At 37.5% G+C, this 19,796-nt stretch overlaps 1 protein-coding gene across 3 annotated transcripts in view; it reads right to left on the bottom strand.

Moving 5' to 3' along the window:
- Positions 1–19,796, bottom strand: part of KCNQ1 (potassium voltage-gated channel subfamily Q member 1) — a 371,004-nt gene that overhangs the window by 248,436 nt on the left and 102,772 nt on the right. For 2 of the 3 annotated variants that reach the window (XM_075754948.1, XM_075754950.1), the window contains 5 exons: positions 8,012–8,122; positions 5,867–5,962; positions 3,477–3,599; positions 2,290–2,431; positions 938–964 (listed from right to left, as the gene is read on the bottom strand). In XM_075754948.1, the coding sequence (XP_075611063.1) occupies positions 938–964; positions 2,290–2,431; positions 3,477–3,599; positions 5,867–5,962; positions 8,012–8,122 (499 nt within the window). The remainder of the gene's footprint in view (positions 1–937; positions 965–2,289; positions 2,432–3,476; positions 3,600–5,866; positions 5,963–8,011; positions 8,123–19,796) is intronic. The other variant, XM_075754949.1, reaches the window with a different exon arrangement.

The following is a 19,796-nucleotide window of genomic DNA, read 5'->3' as shown; positions in this document are numbered from 1 at the left end:
CTGAACTTGTTCCGCCATGCTAACCCCTCTTTTACAGGAGAAAAGTGGAAACCGGAAAATGGGTAAATCAAGGATTGGTCAGAGGGAGTCAAGGAGATTCAGTTTTTCTGCTATTTTAGCACCTTAATTGCACCTGTGTTCCACACAGATTCAGAGGAGAAACTGAACCTTGTATTTTCAGACAATTTAAGTCGGAGCATCCATGCACTCAATTACTGAAAAGAAGCCTCTATTGTCTGTAGTGGCTGCGGAGCAGACAACTTACAGGTGGCTCACAGCACTCTCACTAAATCACAGAGGTTTTGTGCCCAGACCTAGCTCTAATCCTGGAGTCTTTGGGGAACACTCAGTTGTTAAGAAAGTACCTAAGCAAGCACATTAGAAACATCGCAGGACTACATGGCTGCTTAAGTGATCACAGAATCCAGACAAACAGTAAAATAAATTATTTAATTTATGGGTCCCTATCTGTTCACAAACATCTACAGAGCATTTTTACAGGAACAGATGCATGTACTTCAGAATACACAACACTGGAGGTCAAATTTGGAAATTTTTCTTCCGTTTCAATCTATTTGTTTAGAAATTAATTCTCAGCTATATGTTCAGATAACTACTAGATGAATTATATTTTATTTATATGCAGATTATATTTTTCTATTGGTTATATACACAGGAGCAATTTTTCTCAATTATAAAAAACCAGAGATCATCTACTTATACAAAAAAATGAGTGCTCACTTTTCTTTTTGTAACGAAACTGTGGGTGCAATTGTGATTACAAGTGTGACAATGCACATTTTTGTCTGTCTAGATGTCCCTGGCTGCAAAAGATTTCTTACAAACTATATGGCACTAGACACACATGAAAAGCACTGCAAACATTACATTGTCATAAGCTGGCATGCCATAGACAGAATTGTTTTCCTCAACTTACCAAGCAATTTTAACATTCCTGTTTGTCCTGTATACTTGTAACAGTTTAGAGAGAGCAGAACACAGATAAAAAAGAAAAAAAGATAAGTGTCAGAAGAAATTAGAGAAAATCCTTTTATTAAAAGCTATAGAGATGATTTTTGAAGTGGCAGTAGTAGGCTGCCTGCAAATCATATTGTCCTTTAATCAACTTAGAAACTTAGTGAGTGATAAAAGGTGGGACTTCACAAATCTAAGCATTTGTACAGTTCATTCATTGGACTGTTTTGAAAAAAGGTATCTGTCCTCAAAGCCTGAGACACAGACTAACTTATTACTTGTCCACCTTTTAACAGCTGTGTAATTTCTACCACCAGATGCAATTCGCAATCATTCCTGAACAGAGGCCAAGAAGGAGTGGAAAAGCGTGGATGTTACAGAACAAGACAAGACAGAGGCGTACCAAAAAAGTGCATGGAAGGTGAGACTTTCTGCTTGAATTAAAATACGCCTGGTGCCAGCCCACATTGCTATCTGATTTTAAAGGTCACTAAATTTAATCAGGTCAGCCAAATTCTTGTTAGGAGAAAAAACATAAGTACTTAAGGTATCTATAATCAATAAAACAAACCTTAAAACTCAAACCTCATTCTCGCTGCCAAAATTTGAGCAATGCACAGTAAGAACTTCTAATAAAAGTACATTTGTAAAAAAGCCACATTGTAAATTCAGAGTCATTTTGGAAGTTCATTACAGCTAATGCAACTATAACTAAGCTATTAATTATAAGGTGACTATTAAAGTTCTTTCTTCTTTTTCCTCATACAGTACCATTTTGTACAGTCACAGTTAATACAGACGGATCCACATTCATCTTAAGTACTTCTGCTTTCAAAATTTGATTCACAGCCTACTCCACTGAGCAGATGGCAGGAGCACACGATGGTTTCATGTACCAGACTACATTCAGTGCAGCCAAGACATGTCAACCCTTTTTGGTTGACGTACAAGCACAATAGTAACACATCTTGGGTAAATGTCACACTGAAAAGCAGACAGCTAATCCTTGTGGTTTCAATAAGTTGCAGTACTGGGGAATGTATCCACTAGCCTCAGAGACAGTAGCTCTTCTGGCAGGTAGAAATGACAAATAATCTCAGTTTGTCTGCAGTGGAGCATGCTTATTAAAAGAATAGTTGAATCTCATCCAGAGAAGCCAGCAAGCAAAGTCAAAAAGCAAAGTATTCTTGCTTTAGAATGACAAAAGCTTGTTGTGTCCTCATCCTCTCCCCTACAGATAGTAAAGAGGACCTGTGTGTAAATCACTAATAGAAGTCATTACAGTTACTGGCATTTTATAATGGAATTTCTTACCAGAATTTTCATATGGTTCAAAACTGAAATCAGGTTTCCTGTCCTCCATCACGTGGTCATAAGTGATATGTGGAACAGTTAACATCCTATCTGGAGAAGAAGGTCCATTGTCCTTGTCTAACTTAAATTTCTTCTTTTTAACCTAAAAATACACATACATTAAATTGACTTGGTTTGAGTACATTTAGCTCTCTCTTCAGTAATGTCTTCAATAATAATGCAGTCCCCAATGAGCTACGAGTCAAAAGAGTGCCTGACCAATTACATTTTCACAATGCTACACTCTGCGTTTCTCAGTAAGATCGCCCCCATCCCACCAAAACTGGCTAATCACTAGAATTCTGCACATTGTCATTAGCAAATCTCTTGCCTGCAGTAAAAAAGTCTGCTAGCTCTGCAACAGTTTAAATAAATCAACCTATTCTAGAACATCATTACCACTACATGGATACAATAAATCATACCTTCAGCAAAAAGAAAACAGATATATTGCTACAGAACTCAGATGAACCTGGGATACTAGGGAAGATTTTTGCACAACAGCCTCTCCATCCAACTTGAGAGTACTGTGCAATACTCTTACAATAGAGAGGATGAAATATTATGTAATCTAAAGATTCTGACAAAGGGGTTTTGTTGCTGTTTTTTAAACAAAAAATTCTTAACTTATGGAATCCGTTGATATGAAAATACTACTGTATGTAGGCACAGGATGTCTTCACCATAGTTTAGAAAGCCACAAAATCAATATCTGAGACAAGCAGCAGTTTTGTTGGTGTTTAAAAAAAAAAAAAAAAAACCAAACAAAAACCTCCCAAAACCCAAACAAAACTCAAAACAATTAAAAGTTGCTGTTTTGAAAATAGTAATTTTCTTTTTTTCCTTTGCTTATAGTTTTCCAAACAACAACAGTAAGTTACTGATTGATATGCCTGAGTTAGGTCATTATTACTCTTTTCCAAACCCATAGATCCACTAAAAAAGTCAAGCCTGGGAACTGAAGCAAATTAAGTTATAATTTAAAATGTCTGTATACTGAAAATCTCAAAACTGAAGTGAAAATGAAACTTCGAAACAAAGTAATAATCTGTAAAACAAACACAACAAATAGCCTCTAGAGAGTGAACAAATTCTATCTAATTTAAAAATTTTAAATTACTGTAATAGGAAGTGTTAGATACTGGTACCATCACAGATTTCTTCGGTTTTGGACTGGGTGACAGCAAATGATAATTTCTGGCAGGTTTTCGAATGTATATTTTCCATGTAGAAGAGTCTGGGTTTTCTGCTGCATAGCATCTCCATGCAGTCTAGAACAAATGTTTTTAAGCCACAGAACAATTAATGCAATCGGACTTGTAGCTATCTGTACTATAAAGTAACTTCAAATTAGTGTGTTAGTCATTCTTTATTTAACAGGATTCTTGAATATTCTCATTGGAAACAAACTCAGCATGTTTAGAATCCTTATTTAGTAAACAGAAACTACATAGTTTGAACTGGGCAAACCAGAAAGGAAGATGTCCTCTCAAGTGCAACTTTTGTTCGCATTAGCAACAAAGAAATAGTAAGAGAGAGTTCTAGACTGGACTCAAAAGATTGGGGTTAAATTTCTTGCTCTGCCCCAGTTTCCCCCTCTGAGCATTTTGCCTATTGGATCCTGTGTTTCAGGCTCCTAACAAAAATTGTTCTTCCCTGCCTCACAAGAGTACTCTCAGAAAAAGAAAAAAGCAATTGTGGTGTGGTTAGTAGGACCATATTCATATGAAGAAATAAGCCTGACAGCATGAGGGAGCAGCACCAGTGGTTAACCAGGAGCCAAAACCCAAACCCAATCCTCCCTTCTGCCAACCACCAATGATTAAAGTACTAAGACAAACAGGAAAAAAAGCAGGGCTAGGAAACAAGACCAACCAGAGACAAAACACCACTACATTCTCTCCTAAACGTGTAAATATATCAGAGTTGATTAATAATTAGTCTCCAAATTAAAAATCCTCACTTACAAACTACATGAAAAAAAGGACACACATATAGATACACAAAATCTAAAGTGGGAAAGGCCAGAAAACATTAGATGAAAGAAACAAAGCAAGGCAGAATGACAGAAGAAAACAGACAGCAGTTGGAAATCAAAGGATCAATCACAGAATTAATCACCATATAATTCATTCCTACCATGGTTAATAGGATACTGAAAGAAACAACTGGCCTCTAGAAGAAAACAAGGAGTACAGGAAAAAAGTATCACTCATTTCAGCTGCTGTCTTGTCTTGTACTTATTTCATAAACTTCTTGTTTAAGAATAATCTTCTTATAAGTTACTTGTAGAGCACTTATTAAATTGGGTCATTAGAAGTCTGAGACTATTAGTAAATCATAATTATCACTACTAAGAACAGGTAGTCAGCAACTCATTGTCCATCCTCCAATCCTCCTTAACATTTCAGATGGAGCCAACTACAACATTCTGGACATGCAGTCTCAGGCCTCCCAATAATTTGGGGTTGATTTCCCAAAAGAATCAGTAGGAACACTAAAAATCCATTCTTTGTAAAACCATACCTTTTTTTGACCATGCAGTCCAAACGAAACACACTGAGTCTGAAGATTTTTGGCTAATCTCCGGCTATAACCAGGGCCCTAAATTTAAACCTTTTTCACATTAACTCTGGGACTGTTTAGTTTCAAGCATAAACTTTACAGTTAGCTACTGTTTCCATAAAGAGCCTGACCTGGAAATCCATGTTCACTCATGAAGCTAGAGAAATAAGTCATATGAGAACACAGAAATGATATGGTTTAAGTGTACATCTAGATTTCTTTTAAATTTGATTCCTGTGCTTCTAAAGCTATATGCAGATACTGAGGCAGGAAAAGCTGGAAAAACCTAGAATGAAACAATATTAATTCTTCTCCAGGGTGAAATGCTGGCTTCACCAAAGTAAAAGATAAAATCTCATTGACCTTACTGACACTGAATTGCAACTGTATTGTTAACAGAGGGGAACAGAATTTTTCTGCCTGTATGTTATCCTAAACAAAACCCCTGATTTTGCAGAATCCCAGTGGTTCCCAGCCACCTATCCTGGAGCTGAAAAATTCATACAAGATTTTACTATTTAATATTCTGACTTAATTCTTATAAATTTGAGATTTTTAAGAATTTATTTGCCCCAAGGAAAATGAAGCATATCTGACATTTGTCTTTACAAGTAACAAAGTATTTTTTAAATTTTACATTGTAATTTTACATGAAGCCTCTTCTCTGTTTTTTATTACTGCAAGCATAGTATTTAATAACATTTTCCCCAGGTACATTGCTCAATAACTACAAAATAGCCTTCAGTTTTGATTTTAACCAACGGAATTAAACAGTTTGCACTGATTTAGGAGTGAGCTTTTCTGCTCATTAGTTTACATTAAAGGTGGGATTTCCAAAACCATTTAAAAGACTTGCATCTGTAACTCCTATACAATTTTTAATGGGAATCAGGCATGGAAATATTGCCAACAGTTTTGAAAAAAACTATAAATGGAAAGAAATGATAGTATGCAAAATGCAGGAACTTAGTACCTGTATGAGAGAGGCAGCAGCTGGAATTTGACGGTTGAAATGCTTCTGCCTTTGTTTCTGTTGTACCTTTAGGGCAAAGCCTGAACCAAGAATCCCCTATGGGAAGAAAGAAAACACAGATCTAATTTTTTAATTTTTTTTAAGGGAGGGAAAAAACACACATAAGCTTACCAATTTATGTTGCATTAATAAACTTCTATTCAGCATCATAAAACCTAACTAATTATTTAGAGGAAATGACTTAATACTGTTAAGTTGCTAGACTCAGTTAGTATTACTTTTTGAAACCAACTATGAATGCTATCATGCCCTGATCCAAAGCCTGTTTAAGCTAGCTGGACTCAAATGCTAAAGAGTGAGCAGAAATTATATTTCATACCCTTTAAAAGCCTCATAAATGCTTGCGCAGGGGAGCGACAGAATAGGGAGAAATAATAACCTGATGTGCTTAACTCCATTTTTATGAGAAATAAAGTTTTGGCATGGCATGATTCAGGTCACAAGAAAGACCTTTTAACTGTAGTATGATAATTTCTGTTTCCATATGTTAAGTCACGGTAGGAGGGGAGGACAAAGAAGAGGAAAAGGAATATTACAAAATGGTCAGGACTTCAGTGAGTTCAACACAAGGCCACCTAATCCACTCTCAGGACAAAAGACAAGGACTAACGCCACTGGATAGTGTACAACCCAAAATAGCCTCCAAATGTAGCATAACTATTAAGTCCAAAATTAAGTATAGAGCAAGTCATTTATGTAGTCATTTGCATAGCTATACACATATTTAACGGAAGTTTTAGTAACACAGATAAAAATGAGATGATCTATAAATCAGCTTACATGACTACATCTACTCAATAAAAACATAATGCATTTTCTTCCTATGGTAGTTGAGGTGTCAGAGCAGCCAATGATCATGGCTCAGCCTCTAAGAACTGTATTAATCAAGTGTTTTGAAAGGAACAGGAAAGACCCTTGCTATTATGTTCATTTAGTAAAGATCAAAGAGTTAGAATGAGGCGGGGGGGGAAGAATACGCTTTAAAGGCAAACTGATGCTGAAGAGTCTAAAAATCTACACTTAAGTACTCTCCGCCGCAAAAGGTTGTGGACCTTTCAAGTAATGACTAATTTTAAAAAGCCACTGGGCTTTTAATAGTTACTATTTCATATTGTGAAGAATTTTTGTGATGGTACTGGTATAAAAGCATTCTTCTCATCCATCCTGTACTTATCGCCACTGCTTCCCTGCCACAACTACACTAACATCTGCTAACGCAACTGTTGGTGTCACTGAAGTGAAAAACTTGCTGAAAAATAAACATTTTAACTGCATGTTTCAGGTTGCACAAACATTTTAACAGCATAGTTCAGGAGTATTGTTAAATTTGTGCAAAAAAAAAAAAAATACTCTTAAGTACTCTTGGCACTGAACATCTTGGGTTTTCAAACCACAGTCCAGGTTTTGCTAATTTTGAATTTACCCTTGGTACTCAAGTGCCTTGTTTCTTGTTAGAAAGTACTTGGGAACCAGTTTTCAGTGCAAACAAAGTGCCATAACACTTTTACAAGCTCAGCCCTAGGTTGCTTTTAAAATTGGACTTTGGCCATGGACAGATGCTAATTTGGCAAAGAGCTGCATCAGTGGCCCTGGCTGCTTACTGTTGTCTCTCTGCCAGTGACACCTTTTCTGCAACTTTGCTAGAAGAATGATGTATATGAGAAGAGTGATGTGTATGAGAACTTTCCAGGTCACCCTGAACCTAATCAGTTGAGTAAACTATGAGTGAATGCCTTAAAAAGCCAAAACATCACTAAGCCACTGAGACCAGAAGTAATTAGCATGAGAAATAATTTCCTTTACATTTCTGAGATGGGCAGAAAAAGTATTTTAAATTCAACATCATTTTATCAAATACGTACCATATCTAGTGTTGCATACAATAAACACTACATGTTTACTTTTTTTAGCTACTTATAGAAGCTTTTTTCCTTCTACAAGCCACATATATTTTAACTACAAAATAAAAGTTGAATAGAAAGCTTTCATAACATCATGTTAAATGAAGGGTTAAAGAATCAATAACAAAAGTTTCCTCTGATGACTAATGAGTCAAATTGCCAGCAAAAGCAGAAGATAACCTACCGCAGGTAGTGCAAAAAATGAAATTGCGAATACTGAAAAACAAGATGCAATGGTCTTTCCTATCCAGGTCTGAGGCACTTTATCCCCATAGCCAATAGTTGTTACAGTCACCTGTGAAGAGAAATACATAGAGCATTACAGGAAGTATTAATGTGGCATTTTCAGGTTGTTGTTTTTTGTTCCTTTTTTAATTTATTTTAAAGAAACATTAGTTGCATTCCTAACTCTCCGAATGACAATGTGTATGACATTAATGAAGGTAACTCTCCTCTCTGGGTTTGCTTCCCCACCTATAAAGGTACAGGAAATTGAATTACAATAAAATACATGTTTAAAATCTTGTAAAGTAAAACCATTAATTTAAATCTTCATGGCTGAGGCAACTTTACAGCGTATGAAGTTACTGGGATATGGGCTGCCTACCCACGTCATACACTTTCCTTAGTGGGAGGCTGCCAACAGTTCTGAATTACTGATTTTCTTTATGGGCAAGAGATGTTTGCTGAGAGTATTACAAGACTGTTGCATAGAAAGAGTGTGTGTGTGTGTGTGTATATATATATTGTAACCATGGACTATGACTGGGGTCAGACATGAAGTATTCTAGAGAATAACATTGGTATAAATAGCAAGAGAAGCTGAAAAATTTCCATGTAGTAGAGATCCTGAAAAACATAGTCTAACAAATCACTAATTCATATAGTACACCAAGAGCAAGAACAGATAATTTAATGCACACATGCAGGAAACATCTGTTGAGTTTGGGTTTCAAAACACTGAAGTAAAGATTACCACCAGGGTGATGTAGCATAACAAGGCTTAATAAGTCATTATTTGCATGAGCTCAAGGAAAGAATGGATTTGTTTGAAGCAGGAGGATACATTTGGCATCCGAGAGCAATTTAAATTCACCTATTGTCCTTGTTTCGGCTGCGATAAATTTAATTTTCTCTCTAGTAGCTGATATAATGCTGTGGTTTGGATTTAGTATGAGAATAATGTTGACAACACACCGATGTTTTTAGTTGTTGCTAGATAGTTGTAGTGTCTACACTAAGTCAAGGACTTTTCAGCTTCCCACACCCTGCCAGGTGCACAAGGAGCTGGGAGAGCGCAGCCAGGACAGCTGACCCAGACTGGCCAAAGGGATATTCCCCACCATAGAACATCCTGCTCCGGATATAACTGGGGAAGCTAGGTGGGAGCTGGGATTGCTGCTGGGAAACAGACTGGGCATCAGGGTTTTCCCCCCACAGGTAGTGAGAAATTGCATTTGCGCATCATTTTAAAAATTATTATTATTATTATCTTCCCTGGTTATCTTAGTAAACTGTCCTTAACTGAACCCACAAGTTTTTTTTCCATTCTCCTCTCCCTCCTACTGGGGAGGGAGGGGGTAGTGAGCAGCTGCGTGGTGCTTGGCTACTGGCTGGGGTTAAAACTCAACACCTGTGTCACAAGCTATTTCTGAATTTGGAAATTAAAGCGATTGTCGTCTGTGACTTTGAAGAAGCCTAACCAAATCAGAGCATGTGAAACCACATAAAGCTCTCAAGCAGTTGAGGCACACCTCAATTGCTGGTTGTTCAGGTTTTCTTCTGACAGTATGGGCTTCAGCCACCCAGGACCCAGAGGATGTTAGTTCCAGGCAATAATATACATTCCCATCTTGTCCTGCAGTTGTTCCTGCATACTACCACCAAGCTACTGCAGAAATGGTGAGGGCAGCATCTCTAGGGGAGGCGAGAAAGGAAGGGCAGATTTATAGAGGCAACATGTTTGCTAAGGGAGTGAAGGGATGGAGACACTAGGTTTGGGGAAACAGAGAGTCATGACAAGTGCTTCAGGACAAGTGTGGCTGTCAGCCACTTTAACAATTGCCCATTCCTACTAAAAAATGGGACACCAGAGGGAAATCCTGTGGATGTAAGTTCCAACTTGAGCTGTACCTCAGAAAAACACAAAGCCATCCATACTCAAACCGTCCACCTCCTAAGCAACATCATCGCATGTCTGTCAAATAAACAACAAAGGGAGTGCTCTAGCTGCTGGAGGTGGTGATGTTAAAAGTTTGTTGCAAGTTTCTGATACTCAAAACATTCAAATATTAGCATTTAATTTTTAATACAAGTTTTTAACATGTGGCTTATTTCCAAAACTGTGTTGAATCCTACAAAAGTATTTTACGAATACATATTAAGATACTTTAAGACATTATCTCCTTACATACATTAGAGGGTCAGTTTAAAAAAAAAATCATAGAATCATTTAGGTTGGAAAATACTTTTATGATCATCAAGTCCAACCGTTAACCTCACACTGCCAAGTCCACCACTGAACCATTTCCCCAAGCGCCACATCTACACGGCTTTTGAATACCTCCAGGGATGGCGACTCAACCACTTCCCTGGGCAGCCTGTTCTAGTGCCTGACAACTGTTCCAGTTGGTCATGTAAACCAACCCATGATCAAAACCCCCAAAATTCTGCCAGTAACACCAGGCTTGGAGCCAGGTATTGATCTGCTGGCTCTTCCAGCATGTCTTCCCTCATCACTCCCTGCAACTGGAAAGACAGAGAACACTACTATTGCTCCTGATCCCTTAACCAGTTGTCCCAAGGCTCTGAAGTCTCTCTTGATTGCCCTCGGACTTCTTATTGCAACTTCATTGCTGCCTGCCGAAAAAATCAATAATGGATAACAATCTGAGGTCTGTACCAGGGTAGGAAGTTTCCTCATCACATCTTCAACCCAGGCCCCAGGGAGGCAGCAGACTTCCCTAAGAAGTGGGTCAGGTCGGCAAATTGGGCCCTCTGGTCCCTTCAGAAGGGATAGTCTCCTATGACAATGACCCATCTTTTTTTCCTTTATGGAGACGGTTTTGACACAGTGCATAGGCCGACTTAACCTCAGCAATACCTCCAAGCTAGATGAACCATCATCCTTGTCATTGTTTGGTTCCACTTGCAGAGCCTCATATCTATTATGCAAGGGCACCTGGGAAGGTGGAGTAGTCACAGAGGAGACAGGCCTGATGTGCCAGGCAAGAACTTGTCACCATTGTCCCCTATCCCTTAAGTAACTGTGTTCAGTCAAGCAGAGAGAGGATAGCGAATCCTCTGTATCATGCATCCTGTACTAAAATCCTAAATTCTAGTTACAATTTCCTATTCAAAAAATGTGGTGTAAAAAAGGAAATATAATTATGGGAAAAGTGATGTCTTCTAGTACCTTCTTACATAAAAGATTATGAAAGAAGATAGTGGGTTATGCTTCTACTTTTGAAAAGATTTACAAATCCTTGTCAGTGAAGTTTTATCAACTATTCTGTGCTGCAATCTTAACATCATGTTGAAATATATACATTAACTAGAAATGTGAAAAGAAATAGGTGCTTTTGAGCTGACTGAAGTATAACTGAAGAAAAATTTCATATACAACTAAGTAGTACTTGTCTGTCTTTTCCCATCACCACCCCGCCCATCCCTTCTGAATTGGGCTATATGAAGCATCAGTAACACAAGAGATGTATTTTCTGTGCTGTTTGCTTAGGAGGTTTTTTTTAAAAAGCATTTTGGAAATTGGGTTGCAAATCAAAGTGTGTGTTTAAGTTACATTTTTCTCTGCCCTCATAACTCTAATCCATCTGCAAATATATTGTATTCCAAAATTACATTTTCTTTTTTCCTCCCAGATATATGCTGTTGAAACCTTACATGCCAAGTTTCTGCCCTAAATGCATTTTTACAGCCCGATTATAACCCCCTGAAGAGTACAATACTAATTTTACAGTTGTAAAATAGGATCTTATAATGGAAATACTGACTCAACTTCTACTCTAGCATAGTAAATATGTTGACATAATGAAATTAAATTGATACAAGAGCTCACACATTAAAATTCCATTGAAAAGCAGCATGTAAAACTAATTGTTTTAATTAGGAACAAAATCATAATAATCCATTGACTATTTCACAACTTTGAAGTGATGTACATCACCACAGGCTTTGGTATTGAGACTAATCTTGTTCCTATTAAATATGCATCAGTAGTCTGAAGGAGGAAATACGAAGCAAAAATCCACACAGCAAGAAGAAATAGTAATGTTCCTCAGCACTGAATAGGGAAGGGATTTTATTCAAGGCTATCAGGCCAAAATGTGCACAGCAAACTAATCAGGTGAGTAACAACACTCCGTTGATGAAATCCTTCCTGTGTGCCTTGCAAAAATTTTGATAGTTAAACAGCTACAAAACACAAGAACGCATGATTCAGAGATATTAAAAAGGCAGACATCACAGGACTGAAGAAGAAACACAAGCAAAACGATTAAAAAAGCCAAGCATTAAAGCAAATAAGGGAAACGCACTTTATAAAAAATACCTTAACTACTTTGTTCGTAAATTTGCAGCACTGCAACTTCAAAATCAATTACACTAGGTGTTGTTTTGCATACCAAATACCCCTCAGAATTTTCTGACCCACTCAGAACACCCATCTTGATTAAACCAATACAAGAACAACATCCAGTGATATACTGGAAACATTGACTGGCTCCATGACTTCTTTGCAACTAAAGTATAGTAAATTGCAAAATGGTTTTAATGCTCTCCTGTACGCCTAAGTGTAATGAACACATTAGAAACCTTTCTACTGCTTGACATCTTATTCAGTCAACTGCATTCATGCAAGTTGAATATAAAGTAGAATCTTTCCAAGTTGCTGAAACCCATGCAGCACAAGTGCAAACATTAGACACTCATGCTTTTATTTTACTGTGAACTATGCAATCTGTATAAAACTAAAAAACCCCTTAGTGATCTTTCAATATTCTGAATCCTTTTCCAAATGACAATATTTTTTCTTCCTTGTGCACATAAGGATGTTGGCAATAAGAACCAATTCACAAAACAACTTCCACTTTCTGCTCCCAATCACCTCTATGTACATTGCAGCACTCTGAAAAGATTCGAGTTACATCCTTAACAACAAGTTAAAAGACTATGTTCTACAGGACACAAATGTTTTGAAACATTGGAAATAAAACTGTAATCCAATAAAAAGGACTCCCTGGTCACTACTAATACAAACATTTAAAGGGTATGTTTGGATTCTTTTTCTTCTTAAAATTTCAAAGTCATTTTCATACAGTTATCATTGCAGGCTGGCACCATCATTCTTGATGCAGTTGAAGTACATAACTGATATACAACCACATCTGAAGGACACTGAAACACTTCTAATAACTTCGGATATGAAATTAAATAGAACTACACATCCAACTGCAAACACAACAAACAGAATATATTAACTTCAGAGTGTGTGTCTCAAATAATAGATCCACAGTGCTGCCTAGCCATCGCTCTTGGATCTTACTTTAATACCTCCTCAAGGTGTCATTTTCAGTCATCAATCAGTTCCAACCAAATTACTGGCCACTTTAAACCTCCTAATCAAACGGAGGCCCAAACTAAGCACGTCTACTTATGAGACCTCAGAGATAAAACTAGAAGAATCTTAAAAAACACAACTGATGAAAATTAAGTTGCAGCATTGAGCTCAGCTAAATTTGCAAAGTCTGTTCTGTACAATGAAAAAAAGGGACTACAGCAGCTTTAACCAAGTCAGTAAGAATACAAGGGTTGAAGGTATTTTCCGGTTGCTATTCCTACTTTTGACTAGTTCAAGTCAGCAACATCATATCATCTCATTTACTGTCTCTTGAAAATGCAACTCCATCTGAAAATTAATTGGCTTTCCCCTCACTGTTCCTGTTGGGACATACTCATGAATCTCATGCTTTTGATGGTACCAGACATTCTTGTAGGCTCCTGTCTTCATTTCTGAAAGATAAGTTTCCAGTCTTGTTTTTCTGTTCCACCATTTCATGGTCTCAGTTTATTCCTCCTCCCTTTTCTGTTCCCTCACTCATGCAGTACACACACCTGCAACACAGCACGCTCCAAAGGCCACTGAATCACCTTCTCAGTGTGTTTAGCCTCACAAAAAAGGCTGTTTTCACTCATTCTTGTAAAATAGCCTATTCGTGCCCTTGATCATCCTGACAGTAATTCTCAAGGATGACAAGACACAAAGCATAAACTTGCATAGAGAGATTTGTTCATTAGTAGTGAAGGTATAGACAAAGTGTTGGGGTTCCCCTGTGCTTTTTCTTTTTTTTTTTTTCTTTCCCCTACAAGCACCCCTAACAAAATACTAAGGTAACTAAATCAGGTAAACATATTCCAGCAAAAAGACTTAAAATTTCCTAGGAAGACGGTTATTATCTTTTTTTTAATTTGATTGTTATTATGATCATTTCTACTTGGAGTGAACAATTTTAGCTCTGAACTCAGTAGTAAATGTATACATGGACACAAGCAACACAACTCATAGGAGATCCAGCAGCTTTGTATCCTAGCCTGATAATTAATCCACCATCAGCTGCTTAGATTTTACAGTACAGCGATAGACACTTTCTTTGGGAGGCCGCAGTATACCAGTCCTTCTCTGCTTAGTGATCAGATGAATGGGAAATGGTGGAAGGTCTGCTGGTCACCATCAATCACACTGCTGGCAAAGTCAACAGCGAGCTCTGCCTATTGGACTTGAACTCACCAGCGTTGAGCTCAAGCACATACAGGTCTCCACCTATAGTAGAGGAGCTTCTCTTATCTAGATCTATCTTATCTTTTGCTCAACAGATCACCTCTGTACAAAGAATGTCAGAAAAAGCACCCAGTTGAAGTAGTACCCTCTAGATCTCAGTGCGATATTGAAGTGCTGGGGAGAGTTATCAACACATGCAGAAAGTTTGACTACAATTTCTGAACTGTTTGTGGAAATTCTGCAGCTATTTGTTTTCCATTCAGTATTAGTACTACATTACACCTCACAAAATATATTAATTACACTGAAAAGAAACAGTGTTATCTAGGTACAACAAGGGAAAAAAGAATGCTTAAGCATATATAAGGTAGCCAAATATCTTAGGAGGAAAGTTTTAAAACATCTTTCTACAAAGATAATTCTAGCCACATGACAGGAAAATCAGAGTGAAGTTAGTTTCAGCCTCCTACAGGCCCATTTCAACAGGAGCACAATTTGTGTTAATTATTGAAATTTAAATGAAAGCTAAATTCCTTTATTGTAATTATTTTTCCTAGATCCTGACATAGAAAATTATCTATATTTTACTTTACTTTTGTTTCATCAAATGCAAAGCTACTGTTGAAAATTTCTGGATTCTTCTAGATACAATTTTTTCCTAGCTCCTTCATATCTTTTGATAAAGGTTTAAATATTTGGGAGTTAAGAAAGTAAGTCCCAAGAGTGTTCTCTAGATACAAGAATATCTATATCTGCACTTTGTAAGTAAGAATTTTAAAAGGTTTCTCCACACCTACCCCACAGATCTTTACTAAATGAGAACAAAATGTAGGTGGAACTGGTCATGGAATTAAAGCTCAGAGATGAGAAGGCAGTTGCCAGATGCAGAGATTGCATACAAAAATAAATTTAAAACACTAACCCTTACATCTTCTGACCCCCCGCTCCAGAAATTCTTAAAATAACCAACTCCCTCCCAAAAAAATCCAAACACTTCATCCCAAAACTTTGGGGAGGGAAGGATATAACAGGCCTATCGTTGGTATTCTTGACTTGTAAACCACAAAAGAAATAAAAATGAAGTGTCTCCTCCTGTCTAATATTGAAGTCAGTGTACAGTCCTGAACAGCTTTTTCAATTTAGAAAGGGGGAAAAAAAGGGTTCTGAATAACACAAAATCTCTTTTATGTGGCAATTTTTCAATATTTGTGTTCAACTATTTATAAATTAAATGAGATTTGCTCTAATGTAGCATAAATTCCATGCGTATGTAGTTTCGAGTGGCCTTTCCTGTAACTTTTCAGCAAAGCTTTCCCGCAATTTCGATTTTCAATTTACATTAAACACATATTGAAAGGCTTTGCTAAATAGGAACATGGTTTTATGTATGCTTAGGAGTAAGGAGACTTATCAATGTTTTGTTGAATTAGGTCCTTGGTGATAAAGCATATATCGATGAATTAAAGGAACAAGAAACTCTTAACTAAGCTGGTACTTGCAGACAGTTGCTTGATCGAATTCAAACCAATTCAAAGAAACAGGCACCATGTAACATCCATGCATGTCTATATTCAATAATTGCTTGTGGCAAATAATGTTCATGATCAAAGAGACCGCTAGCACAATCCACATAATGGTTTTCCTGAAGGATGTTGGTTCAGATGTGAAGGTTGGAAATTGTGTCTCATTCAGTGGATATCAAAAGGAGGGGTCCCCTCAGTCTGCCTGAGGCATGACTGAATTTAATGCTTGCGGGGGGGGGGACGACACATGGGGGGGATGATGCCAAAAAAAAAAAAACCCCAACCAAACCAAAACCCCAAAAACCACACACATAAAAAAACCCCAGAGACAGTGAGTCGATAACATTCCCTGAAGGTGGTCATCTTTCACAGATTTGGTGAGAATATTTAGTATCTTGGTTTTTTGAACTATCTTTTTGTTTAAAAAAAAAAAAAAATTCTTCTTTTTATTGTCCAGAATCTATACCAGGTCTTTTAAGAGTGTTAGTCTAGACATGAAGGACAACATACGCAGACTAATTTTGAATACTTGCACTGGGGAGCTGAAAGATGCATCATGTTACTTCTATTTTACTTGCAAATATTAAACTTGTCTTTTGAAAGACACACAGATATGCAGCCATTGGCAGAATTATTTATACAACAGGCACTGCATTCAAAACCAGTAATAATACAGACAAATCATTACTCTATGCCACAAGGTAACCTTAGGTTTCTTCAAGAAGCCCATAAACTGGAACAGCATATAGCTACAGCCAGAGTTCTCAAGGAAATTCAATTAAAGCCCAGGAGGCCAATTTGCATAAGGAAATGGAAAAGCAATATAGATTTATAAATAACAACAATGACAATGAAGAACATTTAATTAAAAGTTATGCACCCTATGGGTATGTCTATAGTCAGCAAAGCATAGTAATATAAAAGTACCCTATTCCAGATGCAGTTTAGTTGTGGTAACACAGACCTTTTCTATGGTTTACTTTATGCTATGCTACCCAAAAAACTTGTTTAGTAGTGTAAGCATATGCTGAGATAACAAAAAAGTGTCATGTTGTAGAGTGAGAAAGGGGCTGTGAAAACTTTATCAAGTACTTTTAGAAGTGTTCTCTACTACATAAGGTAAGTGCACTTTCAGAGTGCAGTATCAGCCATGCTGCCAGACAGACCACATAACTATGATTTGTCTCTGAGATAGGAGCTGCGAATTATCCTCTTCTGTGTGTCCAGTTCAAAACAGACTGAGGTTTTCAGTGACCAGAATTTGTGGTGTTTAAGTGATTCTGAAAATTCTGGTTAAATGTAACCGAAAGTTTTGAGACCTCACACTTTGAGAAAGTTTCTGTGTGAGTTTGAGACCTTCATGAGGAAGCATCCTGATACTTAATGACCTCCCAGTTATTGCCTTAACTTTACAGAAAGTAACCTAGCCGAAAGCATGAAGAATATTACAGTATCAAAACACCAGAAATGGACAGATCTGAATCCATTTCAGTTTTGTTTTGCTAAATCCTTTTAGCAGTGAGCACAAGTATAGCATCTGTGTTCAGAGAAGAACAAAGACACTGAATTCTATTTTTAATATTAAAGAAATTACACTATGGGTTCTTTGAATGCAGTCTCACACTTCAAGTGGCATGCTACAACATAATAGAAGTTGTAACAGAGAAAGAATATTATCATAATTAAACTTATTGATTAAATAAGTTTGTTGTAATTAGAAAGATAAAATAACTGGCTTGTCTATTAACTGAGCAATAATTCCCTGAAAAGAGAATATTTCAATATCCTGACAGATTGTATCGCTTCTGTGGAAGGCTTTACTGTATTTTCAGTAAGCCAGTCTGGTCTGTCACACACTCAATTTTTAATGCCGATGTCAATGACAGCATGTGTTTTAAAATGCAGCTACATCTGCCACTATTAATTACACAGTCATCTGACCGCTGTGCTGGAAAATAAAAATGCCATGATGACATGAAAGCATTGCAAAAGCTACTTGCAGAAAGCCACTTCCTTGTGCTACACAGCAAGTTTCTGATCTTAACAGAGGCTTTATTTAACCATGGCAGACAGCAAGAGGAAAAAATTCTGCAGCAGATCTTAGTAGAAACCTAAACAAAACCTACTGGATTCAAAAAAAGGCTACATATGCATTTCAGCACCAGAAACCTGCTCATCAGTAGATCTTTCCTTCCTGAAACAGCAAGTGGTACTCTTTGTAGAGAGAAGACTATATAAGCACACACACACTGAGGTTTATTAAAAATACTTCTTAAAAAAAAATGTTTTATTAGTGAAACAGAGGTGTTAGCCCTATTGTTCTTGTACACAAGACTTACTAGTAGTCTCATTTTTAATGAAGAAAAAAAAAGTCTTTTCATTTAAAACAGCAAAGAGAAGACTCTAGAAAATCAGCACATCTTGAAAATGCAAGCATGGAATCATTAGCGACGCCTATGCATTTTAAAGATCTGTAGCACTTAAAGATGACAGCTTGTTTGATTAAGCTACATACAATTAAAGCAGATAAAACCAAGTCATTGCTTGAACGCTAATGATAAGGAAAAACAGCTTCCAAAAAGTACCTTCCTTTGACCTGTAATAGGAAAAGGAAAGGGAAACAATCACAGACGGGAAATCCCAGAACAGAGTAGCCAACCTAATATTTGCATATCATGCGAGAAAATAATTATTACTAGCAGAAGCAACAAAATTAAAAATTTACTAAAATATAATCTCAGAATAGAGCTGCCAAACTAGTAAGTACATATAACAAATTAAAAGAGAGACAATTGTCACTAGCAACAGCAAGAAAGCAGAACTGTCCTGGTTCTGGCAAGGACAGAGTTAATTTCACAAGGAGCCAGGACAGGTGACCCAAGCTGGCCGGGGGGCTATTCCATGCCATGTGACGTCATGCTTACCATAAAAGGGGGCCAGTCGGGTAGGGGAGGGGCGGCGCAGTTTCGGCGCGGTTCCGGGACTGGCTGAGTGTGTGCTCGGTTGGTCGGTCGTTGGTTCAGTAAATTGTTCTCTGTTATCACCCATTGTGAATATCTGTTATCAGCACTGTTGTTGATTGTTTCCCTCTCCCTTGCTGTCCCAGTAAACTGCCCTTATCCCAGTCCTCAGGCTTTTGCCGTTGGTTTTTTCCCGTTCTCCTCCCCGTCCCGCTGGGGAAGGAGTGAGTGAGCAGCCGCGTGGCGCTCAGCTTCCGGCTGGGCCTAAACCATGTCAGTCCTTTTTGGCGCCCAACGTGGGGCTCGAGGGGTTGTGATAAGGACAAGTCTGACCCAAGTGTGTTAAAGAAAATTGTCATAAGAATTTATGATGTTATTGAAACAGTCACTGGTCATAATGATGTTCTGTTTGATTACATGGCTCTGGTTTGTAAACCCGTGTTTACTCTATGCAATCCCTGCGGTGCTGTTGATCACCTCTGGGAGAGGGGTTCCTGTTCTCATGTTCTTGTATTGTGTGATAATGACTTATGATAAGATATCGACAGTCATGAGTCTGAGCTGGTACTTGTACGTAGCATTTCGGTCAGGCCTGTACCTCAGTCAATGTTTTTTAGAATTGATTAATAACTGCACCCGATCTATGGGGAAGACGGGGGGATACCTTCTTGCACTCTTTCACCTCCCCTTTTC

This window comes from Balearica regulorum, chromosome 5, assembly GCF_011004875.1.
Source record: "Balearica regulorum gibbericeps isolate bBalReg1 chromosome 5, bBalReg1.pri, whole genome shotgun sequence".
Lineage (NCBI taxonomy): Eukaryota > Metazoa > Chordata > Aves > Gruiformes > Gruidae > Balearica > Balearica regulorum.
Note: the sequence above shows the minus strand (reverse complement) of the source record. Positions and strands in the feature narration are given on the sequence as shown.